This window comes from Pseudopipra pipra, chromosome 21, assembly GCF_036250125.1.
Source record: "Pseudopipra pipra isolate bDixPip1 chromosome 21, bDixPip1.hap1, whole genome shotgun sequence".
In the NCBI taxonomy this organism is placed as follows: Eukaryota; Metazoa; Chordata; class Aves; order Passeriformes; family Pipridae; genus Pseudopipra; species Pseudopipra pipra.
In genome coordinates this window covers 5,173,389-5,194,523 of record NC_087569.1, presented here as the reverse complement: position 1 = coordinate 5,194,523, position 21,135 = coordinate 5,173,389, and the positions used below count along the sequence as shown (strand labels likewise).

General features: G+C 57.4%; 1 protein-coding gene and 1 long non-coding RNA gene across 2 annotated transcripts in view; both read right to left on the bottom strand.

Moving 5' to 3' along the window:
* The window catches only part of LOC135425488 (uncharacterized), a 99,309-nt gene that overhangs the window by 22,921 nt on the left and 55,253 nt on the right, over positions 1-21,135 (bottom strand). The gene's annotated exons all lie outside the window — the stretch shown is intronic.
* SSC4D (scavenger receptor cysteine rich family member with 4 domains) lies at positions 8,540-19,889 on the bottom strand. The gene is made up of 11 exons (XM_064677800.1): positions 19,647-19,889; positions 16,611-16,646; positions 15,411-15,716; positions 14,389-14,460; positions 13,744-14,058; positions 12,743-12,823; positions 12,429-12,506; positions 11,510-11,821; positions 10,786-10,863; positions 9,847-10,192; positions 8,540-8,923 (listed from the first exon to the last, which is right to left on the bottom strand). Exons 1-10 carry the CDS (start codon positions 19,876-19,878, stop codon positions 9,876-9,878), a joined length of 1,827 nt encoding a protein of 608 aa, XP_064533870.1. The 5' UTR covers positions 19,879-19,889; the 3' UTR covers positions 8,540-8,923; positions 9,847-9,875.

Below are 21,135 nucleotides of genomic sequence, written 5' to 3'. Positions count from 1 at the left end.
GTTTAATGTCTCCTGTTTTTCTAAAAAGCCTGTGGATAAAGCAACACTGAGAGGACGCCGTGGCGCTGGGAGAAAGGAAAGGGGTCTAATGTCTAATGAATGGCACTGCGCTGATCCCAATGGAAGCACTTTATCCTGTCTGGAGAGAGCCAGGCTGTGCTGGTGCATGGGAAAACACCATCCTTCTTCACATGCCATGTGTCCCTGGCCCTTCCTGATGCCACTGTCCCCATGCAGATGCTCTGGGAGGTGTGAGGATGATCTCAGAGCACTCAGCCATCCCACTTGCTGATCCCCATGCCCTGAGGTTTCCTTCTGAAACCTCACAGGAACCCTCGGTGTCGAACCCTCGGTGGCACCAGGACGTGCCAGTGTCCTCAGGGCAGTGCTGTGGCCACAGCCTGCTGTGGCTGTCCAAAACCCATGGCCACAGCCTCACCCACATGGGAGGGGACAAACTGGTTTGGGAATACTGTTGGTGGTGCTTAATGATGGCGAGCAACGCCCTTTTGGGGTGAGATCTCCGTCTTTATTGTGGGTTTAGCACTGCTTTACAAAAAAAACCAGAGAATCGTGTTGCCTGGATTCGTTTAACACAAAATCCTTCTTTGTTTACGGCTTCCAAGGACAGAAGAAATCCCCCCCCTCTGATAAATAAAACCAGAAACACGCCTGGATCCTCTGCATTTCCTCTGCAAAATCAAACACTGTTTTCCTTGCTCGCATCCCCGGCCTCACACCCCGCAGCGCACGTGGCTCCAGAGTGAGAACAGCCTTTGTGCCTGGCTTTTGTTTACTGCCCCAGCCATCCCAAGGAGAGCTCCCACGGACAAGGGCAGTTTATTCCTCTCCTCTGATAAAGGCTCATTCATTCTCCTGAGGGGGCTTGCCGTCATCTCTGGAGAGCTCCGCAGAGGGGTTGTGTTGTTTTCTCCCTGATGCCAGCTTTGGGAGAGAATTTGAGTGGAAAAGTGCGGAATGCAAGAGAATATTAGAGGAGTTTGGTCCCCAAATTGTGTTTTTTTCAGCTATTGCTGCCATTTCTAATCAACAATCTGGAGGTACCTAGAAATTCCCTGGGGTGTCACCAAGCCAAGCAGGACTATCAGATCTCTGCGTATGGATCAGAGCAGACTCCCTGCTCAATCCCCTTTGGAGAGATGCTGCTACATTTGGGTTGGATATATGCAACCTCCTATCTTGGAAAATAAGTAATATCATACTTTAGCTACAATTCCTGGGTTCTCCTGGACAATATTGGACACAAGCCTGGACCTGAAGAAGTACTTGTGCATCTGGAAGATCCTCTGATTTCTCCAAATATATCAACAGTCCCAATAAAAGCTGTTGCGTTTCCATACAAACCTTATGACTCCTATCTAGTATTTTCCATAAACCCAGCAGGTTCTCAGCCAGCTCAGCTCTGCCGATTTACAGTGACCCTGTTTTTGCCCCAAAACGAGCAAATAGTGATTTATTCCTGTCAAAGCACCAGAGCCATAAATACATTTCCTAACGCAGATGATTTTCTTCCCCATCACAGGTCAGAACAGGATATTCATAATGCTGTAAATTCTTCAGAATAGCAGTCTGGCTGTAATATTTATCTGCAGTGGATCCAGCCCCCTTTTGGGGCTCCCATGCATAAATCAACACCCCTCACAACAACTAATTCCTCTGTTTTACAGCCAGGGCAGCGGGGGGGTTGAAGATTGGATGGTGAATGGGCTGAGTTAGAAGCTTCTGGTGGGCAGCTGGAGGTGTCACCTGGCTGGACATCACTAAATCCCCTTCTCCCACCTCTATCTGGTGGCTACAGACACCCCTTGGTGAGAGCCTGGGGCAGCTGCTGGGTTGGGAAATCACGACGACCCAAAGGATACGGGTCTGTTCTGCAGATGTCCCAGAAAAACCTAATAACCTCGATTCTGCCTACGGGATTAAAAATACTTCGGCGCATTCAAATGTGCCACTTTGTTAATTCCTGTGGCCTGGAAGACGAGTCTTTCTCTTGGCATTTTCTTGCTTTACCCGTTGCGTCTCGTCAATGCCTTGTGACACCGCGAGGGAAGGCAGGAAATTCTCTGTGACTTGGAGGTTTGCTTGGGTTTTAGCTGCTGACTGCTCCGAAAATGGAGCCAGAAATCCTCACCCCTTGCCTGCTGTGGGAGTGCAATGGCTGTGTGTCCCTTCCCATCTGCCCTTTCCCTCCATACCTGCTTGCTTGGAGGGAGGGGGATGCCATGGGGGCTGCAGGTGGTGCAGGTGTCCCAGCCTGTCCCCACGCCACGGGATGTCACCATGGGGGCACTGCCACATCTGCCTCACCTTACACCGACAGTGACCCAGTGCTTGGGGTCCTGCGTGTCTTCAGCCAGTGGGTGGCAAAGCTGGGCAGAACAGGGGACACAGGGTGGCATTCCCCTGGGCCACTGTGCTTCCCAGGCTCCTGCACAGCTCCAGGGCTCCCTGCCTGGGTGCTCACCCCAAGTCCCGCTGCCCAACTCCTGCTGCTTGAGTTACGCTGAGGAAGGTGCTGGCTGCCCAGGGAAGTACTTTTATGACTCTTGCAGTTGTGCTGGTGAAACACAAGCTGAGGAAATCTCTTTCAGTGTCCCCTTCCCTGAGGTTGCAGGACAACAGTGCCCTCATGTCTTCCCTGCCTGAATCCTTGCTGGGCCAGACTGTCTGTCCCCAGCACCCCAACACCCCAGCACCCCAGCACTGTGGCCCCTGGCCCCTTTTCCACCTTGTTGCCCTGAGCCTGGCTGTGTGACACAGCAAGGGAGACATCCCAGGAGCAGGCCAAAGGTGTCCCCTCTCCCCTTGCACCCACCATCAGCCCTCCCCAGCCTCTCAGCTCGGTCCCAGCCCAGCACCCTCCACCCTGCCACACACCAGAGCAGGGGGGTCACACCAAACCCAAGGAAGGACCCCACCACTAACACCTGGGTGAGCTCAGGGGTTCACCAGCCCTCCTTCAAACACCCCAGAGCCAGAACACTGCCTCACCTGGGGCAGGAGGTGGTGGAGGAGCCATGGCTGCTGGGGCTGATGCCACACTGAGGGTGCTTTGCAAGGAGCTCCTTCCCCCCGTCTGCAGAGCTGCCGTGCTTTGTACCCAGTCCTGGCCTTTCATCTCAGCCTTTCAAAGCACTTTCTGAGCCCAAATTAATTCTGCTGCAGCAGCTGCCCTCCCATGCTGTTTAGCATAAACCCTGCCATGAAGCGGGACTGCCCCTATCCCTCAGGGCTTCCAGGGATGGTTTTCCCTGGAACAACCTCAAGCTGGAGATGAGATGGTAAAACTCCCATCCCACCCTCCCCTTATCCCTAATACCCACTGAGAACTGCTGCAATGCCCATGCCACACCATCCTCCACTTGGAAAATCTCCCCACAGCCTTCCTCCCAGCCCCCGGGAAGATGCTTCCACACAGGATGTGTTCCCATGGGAAGCCAGGATGCCCTGGAGTGGCTGGGTTGTCATAGCTCACCCTGGGTGCTGGTGGGGAGCTGGGAGGACCCAGGATGCAGGATCCCAGCGGGAAGGTGGGCCGGGACCAGGCAGGCATGCTGCTTCCCTGCGGGGCATTAATAATTAAGCAGGCGCGTCGGGCTCAGATGGCAGCTCTTATTTAAGGAGCCGATATAAATACCGCCCAGACGGCACTTATGGAGCACCTAAAAAAAGCCCTGGCTCTCTCAGTCCCTCCAGAAGCAGCTCTGAGCTCTGCAGGGCCAGTGGGCAGCACTGGGCAGGGTAGCCACCAGCTGGGACAAGGCTGCTCCAGGCTCTGAGCCTGAGAAGTGGCAACATCTGGAGCCAATCCTCCAGGCACTGCCTGTGCCTCAGTTTCCCTCTGCAGCAGGGACCTTCCTCAACCTTTCTCCTGTGTGGTGACAAGGCACAAAGGGCAGGGCTGGATGCTGAGCCCTGTGTCCTGGGTTGGTGGCACTGGGTGAGAGGTGGTGGGGAGGGGGTCTCTGACAACCCACTCCCCACCTCTCTGGTGCCAGGGGAAAGCCACCCTGTGTTCCAGTGGTTACCAATTGCCTTTTTGTGTTTGTGCTGGTAGTCAGTGGCCCCCTGGCCTTGCTGTCCCCCATGTCACAGCTACCCCGGGACACCCCTCTTGCACCAGGATCAGGGACACTCATCCTCCAAGGACAGCCCCGTCCCTTTTTCAGAGACATCGGGATCCCCACCCCAGAACTGCTCAATCTCTACTGAAGGGCAGGGGGTTGAGGAGGTGCGAGGCAGATGGGGAACACTGACACAGCCATGACCTGGGGGGGCAGTGGGACCCCCCAGCCTGGGCATCACCCCCACACCAGCATCCTGTCCCTGCAGGAGAGGGTGAGGAGCCGGAGGCGGGAGGGACAGGGCTGTCACAGCGAGCCGCTTGCTGCAGTCCTGCTCGCAGCTCTGCAGCGTGACTCAGCACAGCCTCACAGCTCCCAGCCCCACCACCACGGCCTCCTCCTCCAGCCTGGAGGGGGATACACACTTCCCACCTTGCCTCTGCCCTCCCACAGCCCCTGTCACCCCCAGAGCCACCCCACCGTTCTGCTCATCCCTGTCTATCCCCACCCCAGGACCACCAACAGCTCCTCAAGCCTCAGCACAGGCAGGGACCCCCCCCTCCAGGGGCAAGCTGGGGCTCTGAGCAATGTGGAGTCAGCTGAGTGTCACTCTGCCAGCACCCATCACCTCCACCATGGCCATGGATCCGGCTGGATCTGGCCCTGTGGGTCTCCGTGCCCAAAGCCTCAGTTCAGGATCTGGGGAGCATAGCACCAGCTCCTGCTGTGGCACCTCTCCAGGCTTTGGGAGAAAGGATTTGGGGTGCTTTTTCCTGGGGGGATTGGAGTGAAAGAGATGCCGAGTCACATAGAAAAGTCTGAGGATTTTTAAAAGGATTTTTTTTGAGCCCCACTTTGGGGTGTTTAGAGCCTGCCAGGATCAGCTTCTCCCAGTATTTCTGTGCACATCCCCCCTGGCCATGCCCTGGAGGTTACTGGGAGGTGAGGAGGGTGGGCAGAGAAAGCAAGCAGCACTGAGGAGGATGACTGAGCACCTCTAACCACTCCCACATCCCCAGGCTCAAGGGCGCTTGCAGGGCAGGACCCCGCTGTCTGTGCTGTGCCCCCGGGGACAGCCCATCCACATCCCCATCCCCGGGATGGCAGACAACAGGGCATTTGGGGTTGTGTAGCCGGAGCACCCATCCTGCTGCATCCAGGGGGATGCAGATTGGATTAAACCAAGGGCCCAGCTGGCACGGAGCACCCGGGGAATGGCCAGACCCCCGCAGGGCAGCCCCTCACCCGCGGCATTGCTATGGGAAGCACCGCTGCCAGCAAATTGCTCTCCTGTCTCTCCCTCCAAACGGGAGCGGTGGCAGCGAGGCGGCAGCGAGTTGGCTTTCGCCAGCATTTCAGCAGCCCACGTGGGGTGGCTCCTGCCAGGGGAGAGAAGTAAAATTAAATATATATATATATAAAAAAAAAAAGGCAAAGAGAGAGGAGGAGATGACGGATGGGAGGATTTGCAGCCGTGGCCGTTTGTCCTGGTGGAGGGAGCCCTGGATTCCGCAGGCACAAGGAACCTGCCGGTGCCCGTGGGCCATGGGCACGCATCCCCCAGCACGGCTCGGCACGGCACGGCACGGGGAGCAGCCGTCCCCGCGGTCCCCCCGCCGCCCCGCTGCCTTTGCCAGCCGACTAATTGCGCCAGTGACTTTGCAGTTCCCAAAATAGCTCCTGGCTCCGGCGGGTGACGTCAGCGGGAGCCGCGGCGGCAGGCCCGGCAGGAGCAGGGAAGGAGGACGCTGCCGGGCGTGGGGTGTGGTGAGCAGCTCCTGCACCCCACCACGGTCCCGCTGGGTGACCTTGGCACCGTGGGCCGTGATCCCAAGGGAGCGAGACTCGCAGTGCCGCAGGGATGCTGCGGGGAGTCCAAATCCTCACCCACCCCTTCGGAGGAGGTGGTCCGAGGATGTCCCTGCCCTGCATCCCTGCCACGTGGGTGCCCACATCCCCAGGACCTCTGGCCGCAGGGGGTGGGGAAGCCTGTCCAGAGGGGCAGATCTACCCCTCGGTGCCCCCGTATGGTAAGGAATGCCCCCTCAGCCAGGGCAGCTGGATGCCTGCAGCTGCCCAGGGGTGCCAAGGGGTGAGCCAGGGCCACCCTCACGATGCCCCTCCAGGGAAACTGAGGGATGCAGGAGGATGCAGAGGCAGCAGGGAGAGCAAGGGGGGCACAGTGAGCAGACAAACAGAGCAGAGCTCAAGGTCACCCAGGTGCTGCTGGACACAGCAGAGCCAGGGATGCTCCCCGGGCCAGGGCTGCCTCGGGCACTGACTCACCCTGCGCAGGACAGTGCCCAGCTCCTCCAGTTACAGGCACAGATGGGATTGCCTTAACAGGGCACAGTGGGTGACAGGGCTGGCCCAGTCCTGAGAAAGCACCCCTGGGACTGGGCACACACCCCCAGGCCCCTCCAGCCATCCCTGCAGTCTGCACCCTCTCCAAGCAAGGCATCCTCCGTACCACTTCCCAGCCAGAAACACTGGCTTGTACTGGTCTCACACTGGTCCCAGAAAAGGATCCCCATCCCTCCCAGCACAGCCAGGCACAGCAATGTCTGCCCCAATTTCTGGGGACCAGAACTCCTGAGCCCCACACCAGCCCTCAGCCAGAGGCTGGCTTATTATTCAAGAACACGGCAAAGTAATTAAAGCCTCCTCCATTTCCCCTTGCTCATTTGTGCTCCTTCAGCCTGGATTAATGGGTCTCCTCTCCCCAGCACAGACTCATTCCTTATTCCTAATAGTCCATAAATCCCAGCCCCAAAATAACCCCAGCTTTTGCCTGGGCCTGCTGAAATATTTATTCTCTCCTCCCTGCTACCCCCCACACCATCCCCTCTCCGGGGATGGGGAGAGGAGCTAATCAATGGGATCGACCGGTGAGGAGCTGCAGCTGCTCTGGGCACCGGGAAACAGCTGATGTCGGCAAGAGGATAAGAGCTGGGCAGGAACCTCGGCTTATCCCGGCTCCCACGCAGCCGCTGCAGCCTGGCTGTGGTCCCAAGGCAGGATGCTCTCGCACCACTGGCATCCCCTGTGCTGGTACCCTGCTCCAGAGCATTCCCTGTGCTGATACTCTGCTCCAGAGCATTCCCTGTGCTGATACCCCGCTCCAGAGCATTCCCTGTGCTGATACTCTGCTCCAGAGCATTCCCCATGCTGATACCCCGCTCCAGAGCATTCCCTGTGCTGATACCCTGCTCCAGAGCATCCCCTGTGCTGATACCCTGCTCCAGAGTCTTCCTGTGCTGATACCCTGCTCCAGAGTATTCCCGTGCTGGTACCCTGCTCCAGAGCATCCCCTGTGCTGGTACCCTGCTCTAGAGCATCCCCTGTGCTGGTACCCTGCTCCAGAACCTTCCCTGTGCTGGTACCCTGCTCCCACCCTTCCTGTCACTCCCTGCTCCCATGGAGATGATGTCCAGCTTGGCTGTGCAGTGTCTAGGGGGATCCCTGTGGATCCCAGCCCACTCCAAGCTGGCTGCGGGAGAAAAGGCTGGAAGACAAGGGAGGCAGCTGCTGTCTCTCCTGGCTGGAAACCCTTTGCTTGCTGGATTGCAGGTTGCGGAAGGGAGAAGCTCCAGGAGAGCAGAACCTGCTTTCCCAGCCCAAAGCCAAGAACAGCAGGGTGTTGGGTAACACCAAAACCCAGCCTGGCTTTGCTGGCTCAAGGCACAGCCCTCAAGGAAAACAGGGAAAGCCCATCCAGCCTTACTCACCTTCCTCCCTGCAACACCCCAAGAGGCAGCAGCCTCCAGAGCAGCTCCTGGCCACCAGATCCCTCCCCACCTCCCATAGCCATGGGGAGGGGTCGGCAAAGCTGGCAGAGCCAGCAGCACCCTCTGACCCATCCCCAGCTGGTGTGGGCTGCAGGGGGGCCTGTGGAGTGCCGGGGACTGCTCTGTCCCCCTCCTGCTCCCAGCAGGACCCAGGCATTGCCCAGCTGTCCTGGAGGCAGGAGACAAGGAGGGAGGTGAGGGGGCAGCAGGGTGGGCAGCGGAGCATGCAGGACCTGGGAAAGGAGAGGTTTTATTCACACACCACCTCCCTGCCCTTTCCCAGGACCCCAGCAAGCCCGAGTCAAGCTGCACTGCCACAGCCTGCCTGGAAGATGCTTCCATGCCTCAGTTTCCCTTCCATCCCCTCAGTGATGGATATCTGGCCTGGGGGCAAAGTGCTGGAAAAGCTCTGCCCACAGGAAGTGGAGGAGAGGCAGCCAACATCAGCCTTAGCATGGGGCCAGGGCCACCCCACAGCCCACATGACTGCCAAATCCACTGGGAACAAACCCACGGCTGGAACCAACCCTGAGCCTGGTGTGGCTCAGGGCTGTACCCCCAGAGCTGGGGTGGGGAGGGGTCTAAGCTGGGCTCTCAGCTGGGTGGGAATCAAGGGATTTGCACCAATTTTTGGCAGCAAGAGCTGAGCCTTCTCCTCCAGGTTTGGGACATTGCCTCCTCCCCAGATGTTTACTGCTGCCTGGGGCTTTGAGGGGGTGATGGGGAGACAAGTCAGGTCTCAGAGCACTTCCAAAGGGCTTTTATTTATTCACAAAACAAACCCAAACACATATAAGGAAAAATGGGAAAACCAAAAAGCCCGACCCAGGAATATGCACAGTCTATTATTAACAAAAGGATTGCACAAACAGAGGAGTGAGTGCAGCAGAGGGAGCAGCTGGGACCTGCTCTGTGCTGCTGCACGAGCCCTTCCTCACCCTTACACCCCATCCATGAGAACACAGAGATCATTTTCCTGGTGTCCCATTAGGAATCAAACACTTGGTGGTGAAGGCAACTGATGCTGCAGGATGGGTCCTTCCACCTGAGCTGGGAGGGAAACAGCCTTTACCCCTAAGGCATGGCAATGGGAAGAGACCAGGCTCTTGGGTCCCTTTCCTTGCTCTGGGAAGGGATTTGGGTCTCCCCTATGGTTTTCCATCTGCTTGTGTCCTGTCTGCCAGCTCCCTGCCTGCCCTGGGCACCCTCACCTGCCCTGAGCATTATGGAGCTTATGGGACAGAGCAGTCAAAGCCAGCATGTCTGGATAGCACAGGATGGAGAAGGATGGGGAGGCTACAAGGAGCCCCATCCTTTCTCACTCCCCAAGGGATTTTTTGGGCAGGTACACAGGCTGTGCTGAAGCCCCCCAGAAAGGGAAATCTCAGCTGAGCTCTCCTAAAACCCCACAGAGTTTGCAGAAGAAACAGGGGAAATGGGCATGAGGATTGCAGATGGCGTGAGATCCAATGCCTGCATTTCTGCTGCATGGAAATGAGGGAGGGATTGGTATTTCTGATACCAAAATGGGAAGAAAAAGCTGGTATTGGGATTTCTGAGGGGTTTTCAAAGCAAATTGCAGAACAGCAGCAACTCGCTGCAGAGCCACTGGAACATCCTGGTGGGATTTCAGCCCCCTTTTTACATTTTCTGAGTATAATCTAACGTCATTTTCACAGCAGAAAGTCCATTTTTCTCTCCTCCTCTCTTAATAGAAATGGCTGAAACCAACCAGATTTCACACCAAAAGTGGTTCTGTTTTTCCAGGGGGTGGTCTGGGGGAAAAAACCTTCAGCCAGTATTTCAGGAGCTGAGGAGAGCCCAGTCCTCACCCAGCTCTTCCCATCCTCAGAGCCCAAACACCCACAGCGGACTCAACCTGTGCCCTCGTGGGGTGAGTGGGGAAACTGGGGCAGAGAGTGGGTTTCAGGGTTCAGCCCGTCTTTGTGGGCATCACCCCTGTCCCCCCTTACCTGCGGGGGGGTCCCGGCGGGGCGGGCGGTCATAGGATGTCACAGACAGCACCGGCATCCTCGGAGTGGTCGCAGTTGTGGACGTCCCAGCGGATGTGGGAGCAGCGCAGCAGCGAGGGCTCGTGGCCCTTGCACTTGAGGTTGTCGAGGAAGATGTAGCCCGTGCCCTGGCCGTACCGGGCCTCCCCCCAGGCTGCCACGGCGTGCCCGCAGCCCACCTGCCTGCACACCACCTTGGCGTCCCGCAGGTCCCAGGCGTCGTCGCACACCGTGCCCCACTGGGACAGGTAGAACATCTCCACGCGCCCCTCGCACCGGTGGCTGCCGTTCACCAGGCGCAGGGACCCTGCGGAGGGCACGGGGTGAGGCAGCCCCTGCCCGTGCCCATCCCAGTGCTGCACCCCCCTCTCCACCACCTTGGAACAGCTCTGGTCTTTCCAAGGCTCTGCAGATGTTTGCTGGGGCCCGCAGCTCCCCCACTGCCTCCACACAGCCAGAATCACAGGGGGGTGACCAGCTGCCAGTACCTGGGTGACCCCCAGAGCATTGTGGTGGATGTTCAACTTGAAAGAACGGACAATAATTCTCTGTTCCTGGCTCAGCCCCTTTGATCCATCACCTCCCCTCCTCACCAACGTCCATCACCCAATGGTCCATCACCTGAGGTCCATCGTCTCTTCTCCCATCCAAAATCCAACACTTAATGGTCCATCACCTGAGGTCTGTCACCTCTGCCTGAACCAGCCTTGGAGGCACCAGGAGAGCCCATGACTTAATGGTGCCACTAGTTTTTCCCCCTTCTATGACCTGCTCCAGGTGGATGCTTCAGACACTGCCAAAGCCTGTGCCACTGCCCAAGCCACCTCCATTTCCACACTGTGCCAGTGTGGAGCATCCCCAGGGCTGGCACTGAGTCCCCGGTGACACCTCAGTACCTACCCTCCCTGGGACGAGTTGGGACCAACGTGGTGGTCGTAGCAGTGGCTTCTTGGAAATGGTCTCCAGCATCATCAGCACCTGGTGCAGTGGGGAAGGGGTGGGAAAGTGACTCAGGGGACACCTGACCCCAGGGCCAGGACAGAGCCCCCCAGCAGTGGTGTGGGATGGCTGGGGACTGATGCACGGATGTGTGGGGTGGAATGTGCAGCCACTGCACTTCCAGGGATGTGCACAAATGGAGACCAGAGATGATAGACACACTCCAGCCATCACCATGGTGAGCCACGGTACCAACTGCCATTGCTGTCCCCCATGGGCAGGAGGCCCCCCAGGGTCAGGTCAGAGCCCCCCAGCAGCAGCGTGGGATGGCTGGGGACTGATGCCAGGGATGTGTGGGGTGGAATGTGCAGCCACTGCGCTTCCAGGGAAGTGCACGAACAGAGACCAGAGGTTGTATTCACATTCCAACCATCACCTGCACCACAGCACCGAGCACTGCACCACCCCAGTGGCTGCACTGCCTCCACAGGCAGGAGGAATCCCAGGGGCTCATTAATCACCCACCACCCCATTTTGGAGACCCCACTTCCTGCAGCCCCCCCGAGCACAGCCAAAATCCTCCCTACACCCATTATCTCGTTGGTTTTCCACTCCACTGAGCTGAGCTTCACTGGAGACCCCCCTTCTCCCAGCTGGCGGCCCCCAGGCTCTCCCCGACTCTCACCTCGGCAAATGACCCCGGCGTCCTCGTGGTGGCCGCAGTTGTGCTGCCCCCAGCCCAGGTGGAAGCAGTCGGCCAGGCGAGCCTCGCCGCCGCCGCATCCCACGTTATCCAGCAGGACGGGCCCGCTGCCGTAGCCGAAGGAGCCGAGGACGGTGGCGGCGAGGGCGGCCCCGCAGCCCAGCTGCCGGCACACCACCTGGGCGTCGGGGAAGTCCCAGTCGTCGTCGCAGACGGTGCCCCAGGTGCCGCGGTGCCGCACCTCCACCCGCCCGCGGCAGCTCCCGTTCCCGTTCGCCAGCCGCACGCCGCCACCTGCGTGGGGGCCCCGGCACAGGCACGACACCGGGGGGGACCAGGGCTCCACAGGGGGTCCAGTGTCCCCTGCTGACCCTCCAGGGGTATGGGGTGAGCCCCCAGGGAACGTGGGGTGAGCGTCTGGGTTATGGGGTGACACATAGTGACGTGGGAGCAACCCCCTGGGGATGTGGGGCAAACCCCTAGGGACATGGATGCAATGCCCCCAGGGATGTGGGACAAAACCCTGTGGGCATGGGGTGAGCCCCTGGGTTATGGGGTGACTCCTGGGGGCATGGGAGCAACCCTCCAGGGATGTGGGGCAAAACCTTCAGGGCATGGGGTGATCCCCTGGGTTATAGGGTAACATATGGGGACATGTGCAACCCCCTGAGGATGTGGGGCAAAACCCCTGGGTTATGGGGTGACCCCTGGGGACATAAATGCATCCCCTGGGGGCATGGGGTGAGCCCTTGGGAGCATGGGGGGAAGCATGGGAATGTCAGCTGAGCCCCTGGGGACTAAGGGTGAGCCCTGTGGATGTGGGGTGAGCCCTGGGGATATGGGGTGACCCCCCCCAGGAATGGGGAGCCCCATGCAGAACTAGCAGCAGCTGCACACTTACTTTCCTGCTCGACAGTCAGGAGCATGGTGGTGACCACCTCAGTGGCCTGGGAGGGCTGGTCCCTGCCGTCTGTCACTGCTGGGACAAGCATGGGGACACACAGGCATTGGGGGGTCCAGATCCAGCACCCACTGCCCCTCTTCAGTCGGTGCCAGCGGCCACCAGCACCAGAGCTGCCCCATGGCAAGCTACTGCCATGGGCAATGTCACTTCCAGAGTGTCACCCACGCATGGCAGGACCCCAGGGTGACTATGTTGGGTCACAGCAGGACACAGATGCCCCCCAACAAGACCCCAGCTGAGTGACTGCTGACCTGTGGCCGTGGCTGTGAGTGTCTCCTCAGAGTCCAGGGCCACCGAGGTGGTGAATGATGTGATGGTGGACGTGTCCAGCCCTGCAGTGACACAGAGGGACAGAGGTGAAATGGCAGGAAGAAAGATGCACAGCTGTGAACGTCCTGACCGTGGGAGGCAAACCCCGGATGTTTGGACTCAATGACCTCAGAGGTCTTTGTCTTTTCCAACCTAGTTGATTCTGTGATTCTGTGAGTCTGGATGCTCCAGGGCAATGGGGATGAGGATGGACCATGTCCATCTGCACATTTCTGCTGCTCAGGTGCTGGAAATGGGGCTTCTCCACCCCAGCCCAAGTGCTGGGGTCCCACATGGGACCTTCTGCCTTATCCCCTACCCCTCTGAGCAAAGGCTGTTCATGGTGATGCCATCAGCTCACTGCCCAGGGGAGGTGCCAGAGGGGATGGGGATGTTTAGGGAGGAAAGGACCAGCCTGAGAAAACTGTCCCTTTTCTCCTGCATCAGCCTCTTTGTCCCCTAATAGCAGGAAAGGGAAAGCACTGGCACTTACTGCTCCCATCATTAGCCATGATAATGAGGGAATTCAGGGGGATTATTAACATTATAAACAGTAATCAGCGGAGAATGGCAGAAATGCATCATTTCAGGAGGGGAAGGGGAGGCAGGCTGGGCCTGGCATCGTGCCCAGCCCCTGGCAGCCGCTTACTCATTCCGGACTTGGGCAGCTTGTTTTCCAGCCAGCAGAGCAGGGAAGTGGCAGAAGGAAATGGCAGGATGGCAGATGCATTTCCCCTGCAAATCACCACTCCAGCCGTGTCCCAGTCTCTCTGTGCAGTGTTGCATCCTGCTCCAGACCACCAGGATGACGGCGGATAAGGAGCAAGGATGTTCCTACAGCACCAAAGACTGGTCCCTGGCCAACCCTGGGCAGCTCAGCATCTCTCTGAGGCCATTTCTCCTCAGAGACTGGAAAGTCCCTGGGTTTTCCCTGCCCTGGTACCTGCACAGATGACCCCGGCGTCCTCGTGGTGGCCGCAGTTGTGGATGCCCCAGCCGAGGCTGTAGCAGGCGGAGAGGAAGGGCTCGCTGCCATCGCAGTTGACGTTGTCCAGGAGGATGCGCCCAGTCCCATAGCCAAAGTAGGCATTGCTCTTGTAATCCAGGGCCTGCCCACAGCCCAGCTGCTTGCAGACCACGCTGGCATCACTCAGCCCCCAGTCGTCGTCGCAGACGGTGCCCCAGTTCCCGCGGTAGAAGATCTCCACCCGGCCCTGGCAGGTGTCGGGCCCACTCACCAGGCGGATGCTGCCGTCACCTGGAGGGTGGCAGCACGTGGTGAGAAGGATGTTGTGTCCCTGCACATGGCACAGGGATGCCACCGAGCCTGGACCTGGCAGTGCCCGTGATGGCAAAGAAACCGAGTGAGGAAGAGTGGGGAAAGGGTGGTGCTTTAGGGCAACACGGCTTGGGAGCCTGGGAAAGCTCTGGGATAGGGTTTGGCCATGGCCAGCACAATGATAGATCCCCGGGGTTCTGCCCCTCGGAGCTGGAGAGTTGGGGGGCTCAAGAGGGGCAGCAGGTGATGGTGGGGGACACTGCCCTCAGCCAGGATGTCCCCCCTGCAAGCAGCACTCAAGCAGCTTACTTTCCCCATCCTGTACCGGGGCTGTGAGGGTCCTGGTGGTCGGTCCTTCGCTGGCTTGCGTGGGTGAGAACTCTGCAAAGGGAAGCAGAGAGGTGGCACCTGCTCCTGCTCCACCATGAAGCTGGAGGGATCCCTCCCACCCCACTGCTCCAGGAGGGTTTGCACCAAACTAGCCCCAAGAGGGAAATAAAGAGGGTTTGCAGCAGCACTGTCCTGCCCAGAGCTCTCTGCCAAGGGCTCAAGCCACTTCTCTGCCCTCAGACCCACCTCCCCTACCTTCTTCTTCACCCCTTCCACCTCTCCTCTCCAGCAGTGCCCTGGCTCAGTTTCTTGCTCAATCCATGACCTCTGTTCTCTGGTCCAACCCACCAGCCAACCCATCATCTCTGCCTTTCCATTCTTCCTTTTCCAAGCCCTGCTTCTGGAGGACACAGGGATTCACTGAGCAGCTGCTCTGGGTCTGCACAGCCTCACATTCAGTGCTCACTGATACCTGGCTGATGAGCAAACCCTGAGTAGCTACACAGGAGGAAAGTGTGTGGGGTACATAGGGGTCGGCACGGAGTTGTTCCACTTTCACTTGCCAAGTTCAAACACTTTCCACTGCTTTTCTCACCTTTAGGAACATTTTCCTACTGAAAAGCTCAGCAATTTAAAGAAAGACAAGTCAAAAGGGGTAAGAGCAGTGGGGCAGCGACTGACTCAGAGGCTGAAACGTGGGTGGGTATGTGCTCTTTCCCCAAGGATTGTGCTGGAGAGGTTGCAAAGTCCCTGAGCTGGGAGTGAAAAGAAACACAAAACAGGCTGGTCACCTTATGGCACCAGCATGTGGAGCTGGGAGGTGACCTGGATTGAGGAAAGAGGTGGAGGGGGGATGCAGAGGAGGCTTGGCTGACCCATGATCATAAGAACAGAGGCTGGGATATGACTCGGGCTCTACCAAAGCATCTGCACCCCCCAAGGCTTGCAGCCCCCCAGGAGCTCCCTGCTCTCCTTGCCCCCAGGGAACCCAACCTCACTACCATTGCACACGACAGCCACGTCCTCGTAGTGGTAGCAGTTGTGGATGCCCCAGCCGTGGCTCCAGCACTCGCTCAGAGCTGCCTCCCAGCCCTTGCAGTCCACGTTGTCCAGGAAGATGGGCCCGCTCCCCTGGCCGAAGGTCATGGCAGCCGGGAGGGTGATGGCGTGGCCACAGCCCAGCTGGCGACACACCACGTTGGCATCCACGATGTCCCAGTCGTCGTCGCAGACCGTCCCCCAGGAGCCGTTGTAGAGGATCTCCACCCGCCCCTGGCACCGGCTGGGCCCGTTGGAGAGACGGATCTCTGGGAGGACGGGCAGAGGGAGGTCCCTTAGCAGGCAACAGGCCACGAGGTGACAAACACTCAGGGGGAGCAAAACTATTCCAAATCCCTGCTCCTTAAATAAAATGGTGAGTCTTCCCTGTATCACAAGGCTTGGTGCTGCCCACCTGGTGGTGGGACATTGGGCTTCCCTTCATCTGCTGGAAGCAGAGGACATGGAGACTCAACATATCTCAATACAAGTGAGATGCACCAACATCAAGGCTGGGTTGGACAAGGCTTTGACCCACTTGCTTTAGTGGAAGGTGTCCCTGCCCACGTCACATTGGGGTTGGAATAAGGTGGGATTTAAGGTCCCTTCCAACCCAAACCATTGTGTGACTCTATGATCATGCCATCATTTCACCTCCTAAAGGGCAATAACCCAAGAGGAGAAGAGGAAAGCAGATGTGAGGCCCCCATGTGCAGACATACAATGGGTGACAAGTGACAAGGTGCAATTAGCAAACTCTTATGAGCCTCAACGAACAGATCCAGAGCTGATCCCACGTGGGAGGTGGTGGGGTGGAGATGATCCCTCAAGCTGCTGGTGACAGGGAGCAGGCATAGAAGTGCTCCTGGCCTGCCACGTCAAGGGAATTATTTGCTTGTGTGTGATGCATGGCACAGGGACAGGGACTCAGCAGGAGGTGGCAAAATTCCCCTCTCAGGATAATAAGTGGAACAGGGATAATAAAGAAACTATTTCCTTTCCTTAAAACAAATTTAGCTTCTTGCTGCTTTTTATTCCAAACCAATATGCTTCCTTTTTGAAATTCCCCAAATCCTTTTTTTTTTTTTCTTTTTTACCAAAAAAATGCATGTTTCAACTACAAAACTTCCTGGAGAAAAGTGATTTTAAGAGAAGAATCTCACCTGGGAATTGCAACATCTCAGGCTCAGAGGTGGTGCCTGTAAGGGAGAAGAGAAGGGATCAGCTCTGCAAGGGAGAAGAGAAGGGATCAGCTCTCCCCAGCCCTTGAAGCATGGGGAGCTCGAAGGATGATGGAAGCAGGGATGGGGTGGGCATGGTGGGGGACCCGACAGCCCCTGGACCCTTTCCTTTCCTGCAAAGGCCAGAGGTTTGTAGGGGAAAAATTAAACACCTTTTCTCAGGGCATCAGTTCATCTGCTTCACAGTGGGGGAAGCTGAGGCAGCATGTGGGTGACTGTGGCTCTGCGGTGGGACTGTGCTTGAAGCACCGGGTGACACGTGTGTGACACTGAAGAGCCCAGTGGCCAGCAACAGCCACCCCAGGTGGGTCCTGCCTTGAGTCAGGCCTTGGGGATCTTCGTATCAATCTATGGCTCCATTCATGAATTGCTGCAGGCCCTGGGCAGCTCCTGCGTGCCCCTGCCCTGTGCCCCATGGAAAAGTTGAGTGGTGAGATGGGGATGAGGAAAACCCATCCTGCCTGCCTTGAGAAACCCACTGGAGATCTCCTGATGGAAGATGCTGTGCCCTGTGTGCATTTTAATTGATTTTTTCTTTTTTTTTTTTTTTTTCTCCCAACAAAGTCTGCTTTTTGCAAGCTCCATAATTACGTGCAAGCACCAACACACCTGTTGATGGGGTGCATCCACCTTAGGGGGTGAGCAAGCAGCCTTCAGAGGGAACTGAACATTTGCAGGATGCATTTACATTCCAGCCAGCTGGGTTTGAATGAGGGCTCTGGAAGTGCCCTGCCAGCAGCCCCACACTCAGGGTCTGGATGCTCAGGGAAGGGCTGAGGGAAAGCTGAAACTCCTCCTGGCAGCCTGCTCCTCCCACTGGGCTGGGCCCCCCTCCCACAATTTGGGCATTTATTTGGGCACAAAAACTCTCTCAGCCCCAGTGCTGAGTGATGTGGGGTCCCCCCTGGGATGCTGCCAGCATGGGGCACTGAGAGCTCCGGCGTGTCCAGGAGGTCACAGCAGCATGATCCAGGGGACAGTGGATGGGAACGAGTGGCTGGACCTTGTGGACATCCCTGTCACTGCCCCTGTGGGTACCCTGGGAGTTCACAAGCTCTTGGCAGATGCCAGAGCCCAGCACAGATTCCTCGGCCATCTGAGGCACCTCAGGCTTGAGGCTGTGGCTGCACAGCCCTCTCCCATGGGTGACACCTTCCAAAACCCTTCCAAACCTAGTGGAAGGTGTCCCTGCCCATGGTAGGCGGTTTGGAATGAGAGGAGCTTTAAGATTTCTTCCAAGCTGAACCATCCCGTGATTCTGTGATGCCTCCATGCTAATTACAGCACCCAAGGGCTCATCAACGCCCATGGTGGCTCCGTGGCCTCTTTTCCTCACCCTGCCTTGGACCAGCCCTGTCCTGCTTCACGCTCAGCCCACGAGCAATGACATGAAGGTCAATCCCAGCCGCTCTGGAGGCGGATGTCACCACCGTGAGAGGCAGCGTGAGCCTGGGGGGACAGTTGAGCAGATGAACCCACCTCCCTTTTCCTTGCTAGGACGTTGCCTGGGAGACCATTAAGTCAGCTAGAAAACAGGGCTGTCAGAGAAAGACCTAGAAGCCCCAAGAGAAACGAGAATAAGGCAACTGTCTAGATGTATCCATGAGTTAGCAGGGATGCTGCCCGTAGCTGGGATGAACATCAGCAGCCAGGGAGCTCCAGCCCTGGTCAGGCATTCCTGCCCTCCCCAGCTGGACCAGGCAGGCTGGAAAGGGATGCTGTGATGCCAGCAAGAAGTGGGAGTTACACAGGCAAGACCAAGGGAGCAGAGAGGCTCTAAAGGAGAGAACAGGGAAGGACATGGCAGCCCTGTGGGCTGGAAAACCGGAGAGAGAGATTATTCAGCTCACCTCTGCACCAAAAATGTGGAGATGTGAGCGTTTCTAGGAAGAGTGTTTCATCCTGGTTTGTATTGATTTTTAACACCTAGTCCACTCCAGTGCCGAAGAAGCAGTGGATGAAAAGACATTGATAAATATTCATTTCCCTTTAAGTCAAAATCAAAGCTCTGAAATATTCATTTAAGAGCATCCTCCAGCAAAGTCAGGAGAGATCTGAAAAAAATATGCCTGGTGTGTCTACCATAATGAGGAACGAGGGGAAAACGGTATCCTTTGAGAACAGAGAGAGAGGGCCCTCGGTGTTCCTCTGATCCGGCTTCACAAAGCCAAAAGAAAAAGGGAAATTGCTCGAGTAAACACCGGTGCTAAACAAAACCACCAAATGGGAGGACAAATCGCCCTTAGTTAGCGACTAATCTCTGCCCATTAATGAAGAGAACCGGGAGAACCGGGAGAGCCCGGCGGTGCAGGGGACAGAGCCACCGGGGTCCCCTCAAGATCCCCACATGTCGAGTGTGGGTGCCGGGGCTGCCACAGCAGCTCGGGAGGGGACGGGAAGCTCCCGCTGAGGGAGTGGGAAGGCAAAACCTGATTTGCCTCAATTAGGGTGTCTGACTACATCTGAATTCCCAGTTTTCTGGCTGGCTGTGCCTTGGCACGGGTTTGTTGAGGCAGGAATGTGTTCCCCACCGCCTGGCTGTAATCACACGGATCCAGTCACACCGGGATAACTGTGCTGCCTCAGCACTTGCGCAGACCCTCGTTCCAAAGCGGGAACGGCTTTTCCCAGTTCGATTAAAATGCTTCCCAGCCTGACTGGACAGTGCCTGCCAGGAGTGAGTAGGGACCATTGTCCTGAGGGAATGGGTGCACATTCCACCCGTCGCTTCGGCAGGATCAGTCCCACAGGTCCTGTGGAGCAACCCCAGGAGCATCCTTTGGCCATAAGCATCTTCCCATCGGTGTTGGACCTGGTCCCTCCATCCCTGTGCACCCTCAGTGCTGCTGGGGACACCATGCCAATCCTGCCCATGGAGAAAATCTGCCCACAAATCTGAGAGCCGGAGGGAGATCGCGGGTGCCTAAAACCCCTCCCACCGCCCAACGCGGAGCTCACCGGTGGGGCTGAGAAGGAGAAAGAGGAGGAGGAGCATGGCTGGCATCAAGGAAAGGGGCAGCACCGCGATGTCCGGCCCCCCTGTGCCGTGCCGGGTGGCCAGACAGGGCCCAAGTGTCATTGCTGCACGACAGTCCTGCCGCAGACAGGTATCCAGAGGAGGTTGTCCCTGAAACATGCAGACAGCAGTTAGTGGTGATGGCCAGAAGAGCCTGTGCCCACCAAGAACCATGCAGGACCTCTGAACGCCTCCCTCTTTGGTATTCCCAGGAGCAGTGACCAGGAGACACGTGAAAAGTAATTCTAGTTGGATTTATTGAGAACAAGAGGTAATTTTTTGAGTGGCAAGATGAAGCTGAAAGGGCCACATCCCACCCGCAAAAGGAAACTGGAAGCCAGAGGCCTCTATTGTCTCTGCTCTTTGTCATCCTGTGAGAAAAAAAAAAAGCAGGGACAGGCATTTCTGTGGGAAGACAGTAATTTCTGGGGTCTGTAGGACAGCCTGATTCACCTGGGGGATTGAGATGCAAACTCCGCGGGGGTAAGATGGAAAGCAAACAGGAATGTCAGCAGAAAACAGGGACGAGATTAAATATCATAAGACTCCATTTCCCCTTCATTTACTGCTCCCTGCAGGAACCACTGCCGAAGGGATGGATTTCTAGCTCTGTTTCACTCACAGACTGTTCGGGAGGGGGATGGGGGTGGTCCTGCTGGCCGCGACACCTCCGGGAGCCCAGACCCTCATCCCAGCGGTGCCAGCAGTCGGCCTCACGGCAGCGTGTGCTGGTGGAGCAGTGCCATCGTGAGGATGCTCTCACACACAAAGCCAGGCTCTCAGGCTCAGCTTAGCCGAGACCTCAGATTAGTCCGTCCAGCCTGCACGAGGCACGCCATCTCCTTAAGGGATGCACACCAGCTACTGTCATCTACTGATGGTCAAAAACCTGGGAAAGGACATTGAAATTCACTGTATCAATGACCAAACCCTCCCTCCCATGGAAACCCCTCCTCCAGCCTTTTCCTGCTCCTGGTTTTCCCATGCACAGGATGAGAAGAGCTCCCAGGTGGGATCATGTGCTGGTGTCCAGCCAGCCAAGGTCCCTTAAGATCGTGGGTTGAATGGGCTCCAGAGCCTCCAGATCAAGGCTTTGTTGCCTGCACCAGAGAGAGATGATGGTGGACCAAGGGTTTTTATGTGCACCAGCCCGAGGTGATGGAGGTGCAGGACGGAGCCTCCGCGGATGGGACAGGGCCCCGTTACTCCTCCCTGGTCTCTCTCTCAGCTCCCGCTGCCCAGAGGAGGAGACCCGCCAACAGACAGACGGCTCAGTGATGGGGGATGAAAACCAATCTACTCGCTGAGGTGGTGGCTTTCAATACTCCATTCATCCCTCCTGCAGCGCCGAATAATGTCGCCTTTTGTCCCGCCAGCCCTCCCCGCCCTCCGGAGGGGCAGGGCTGACAGACGGCCCCTCCGCCGCCCTGC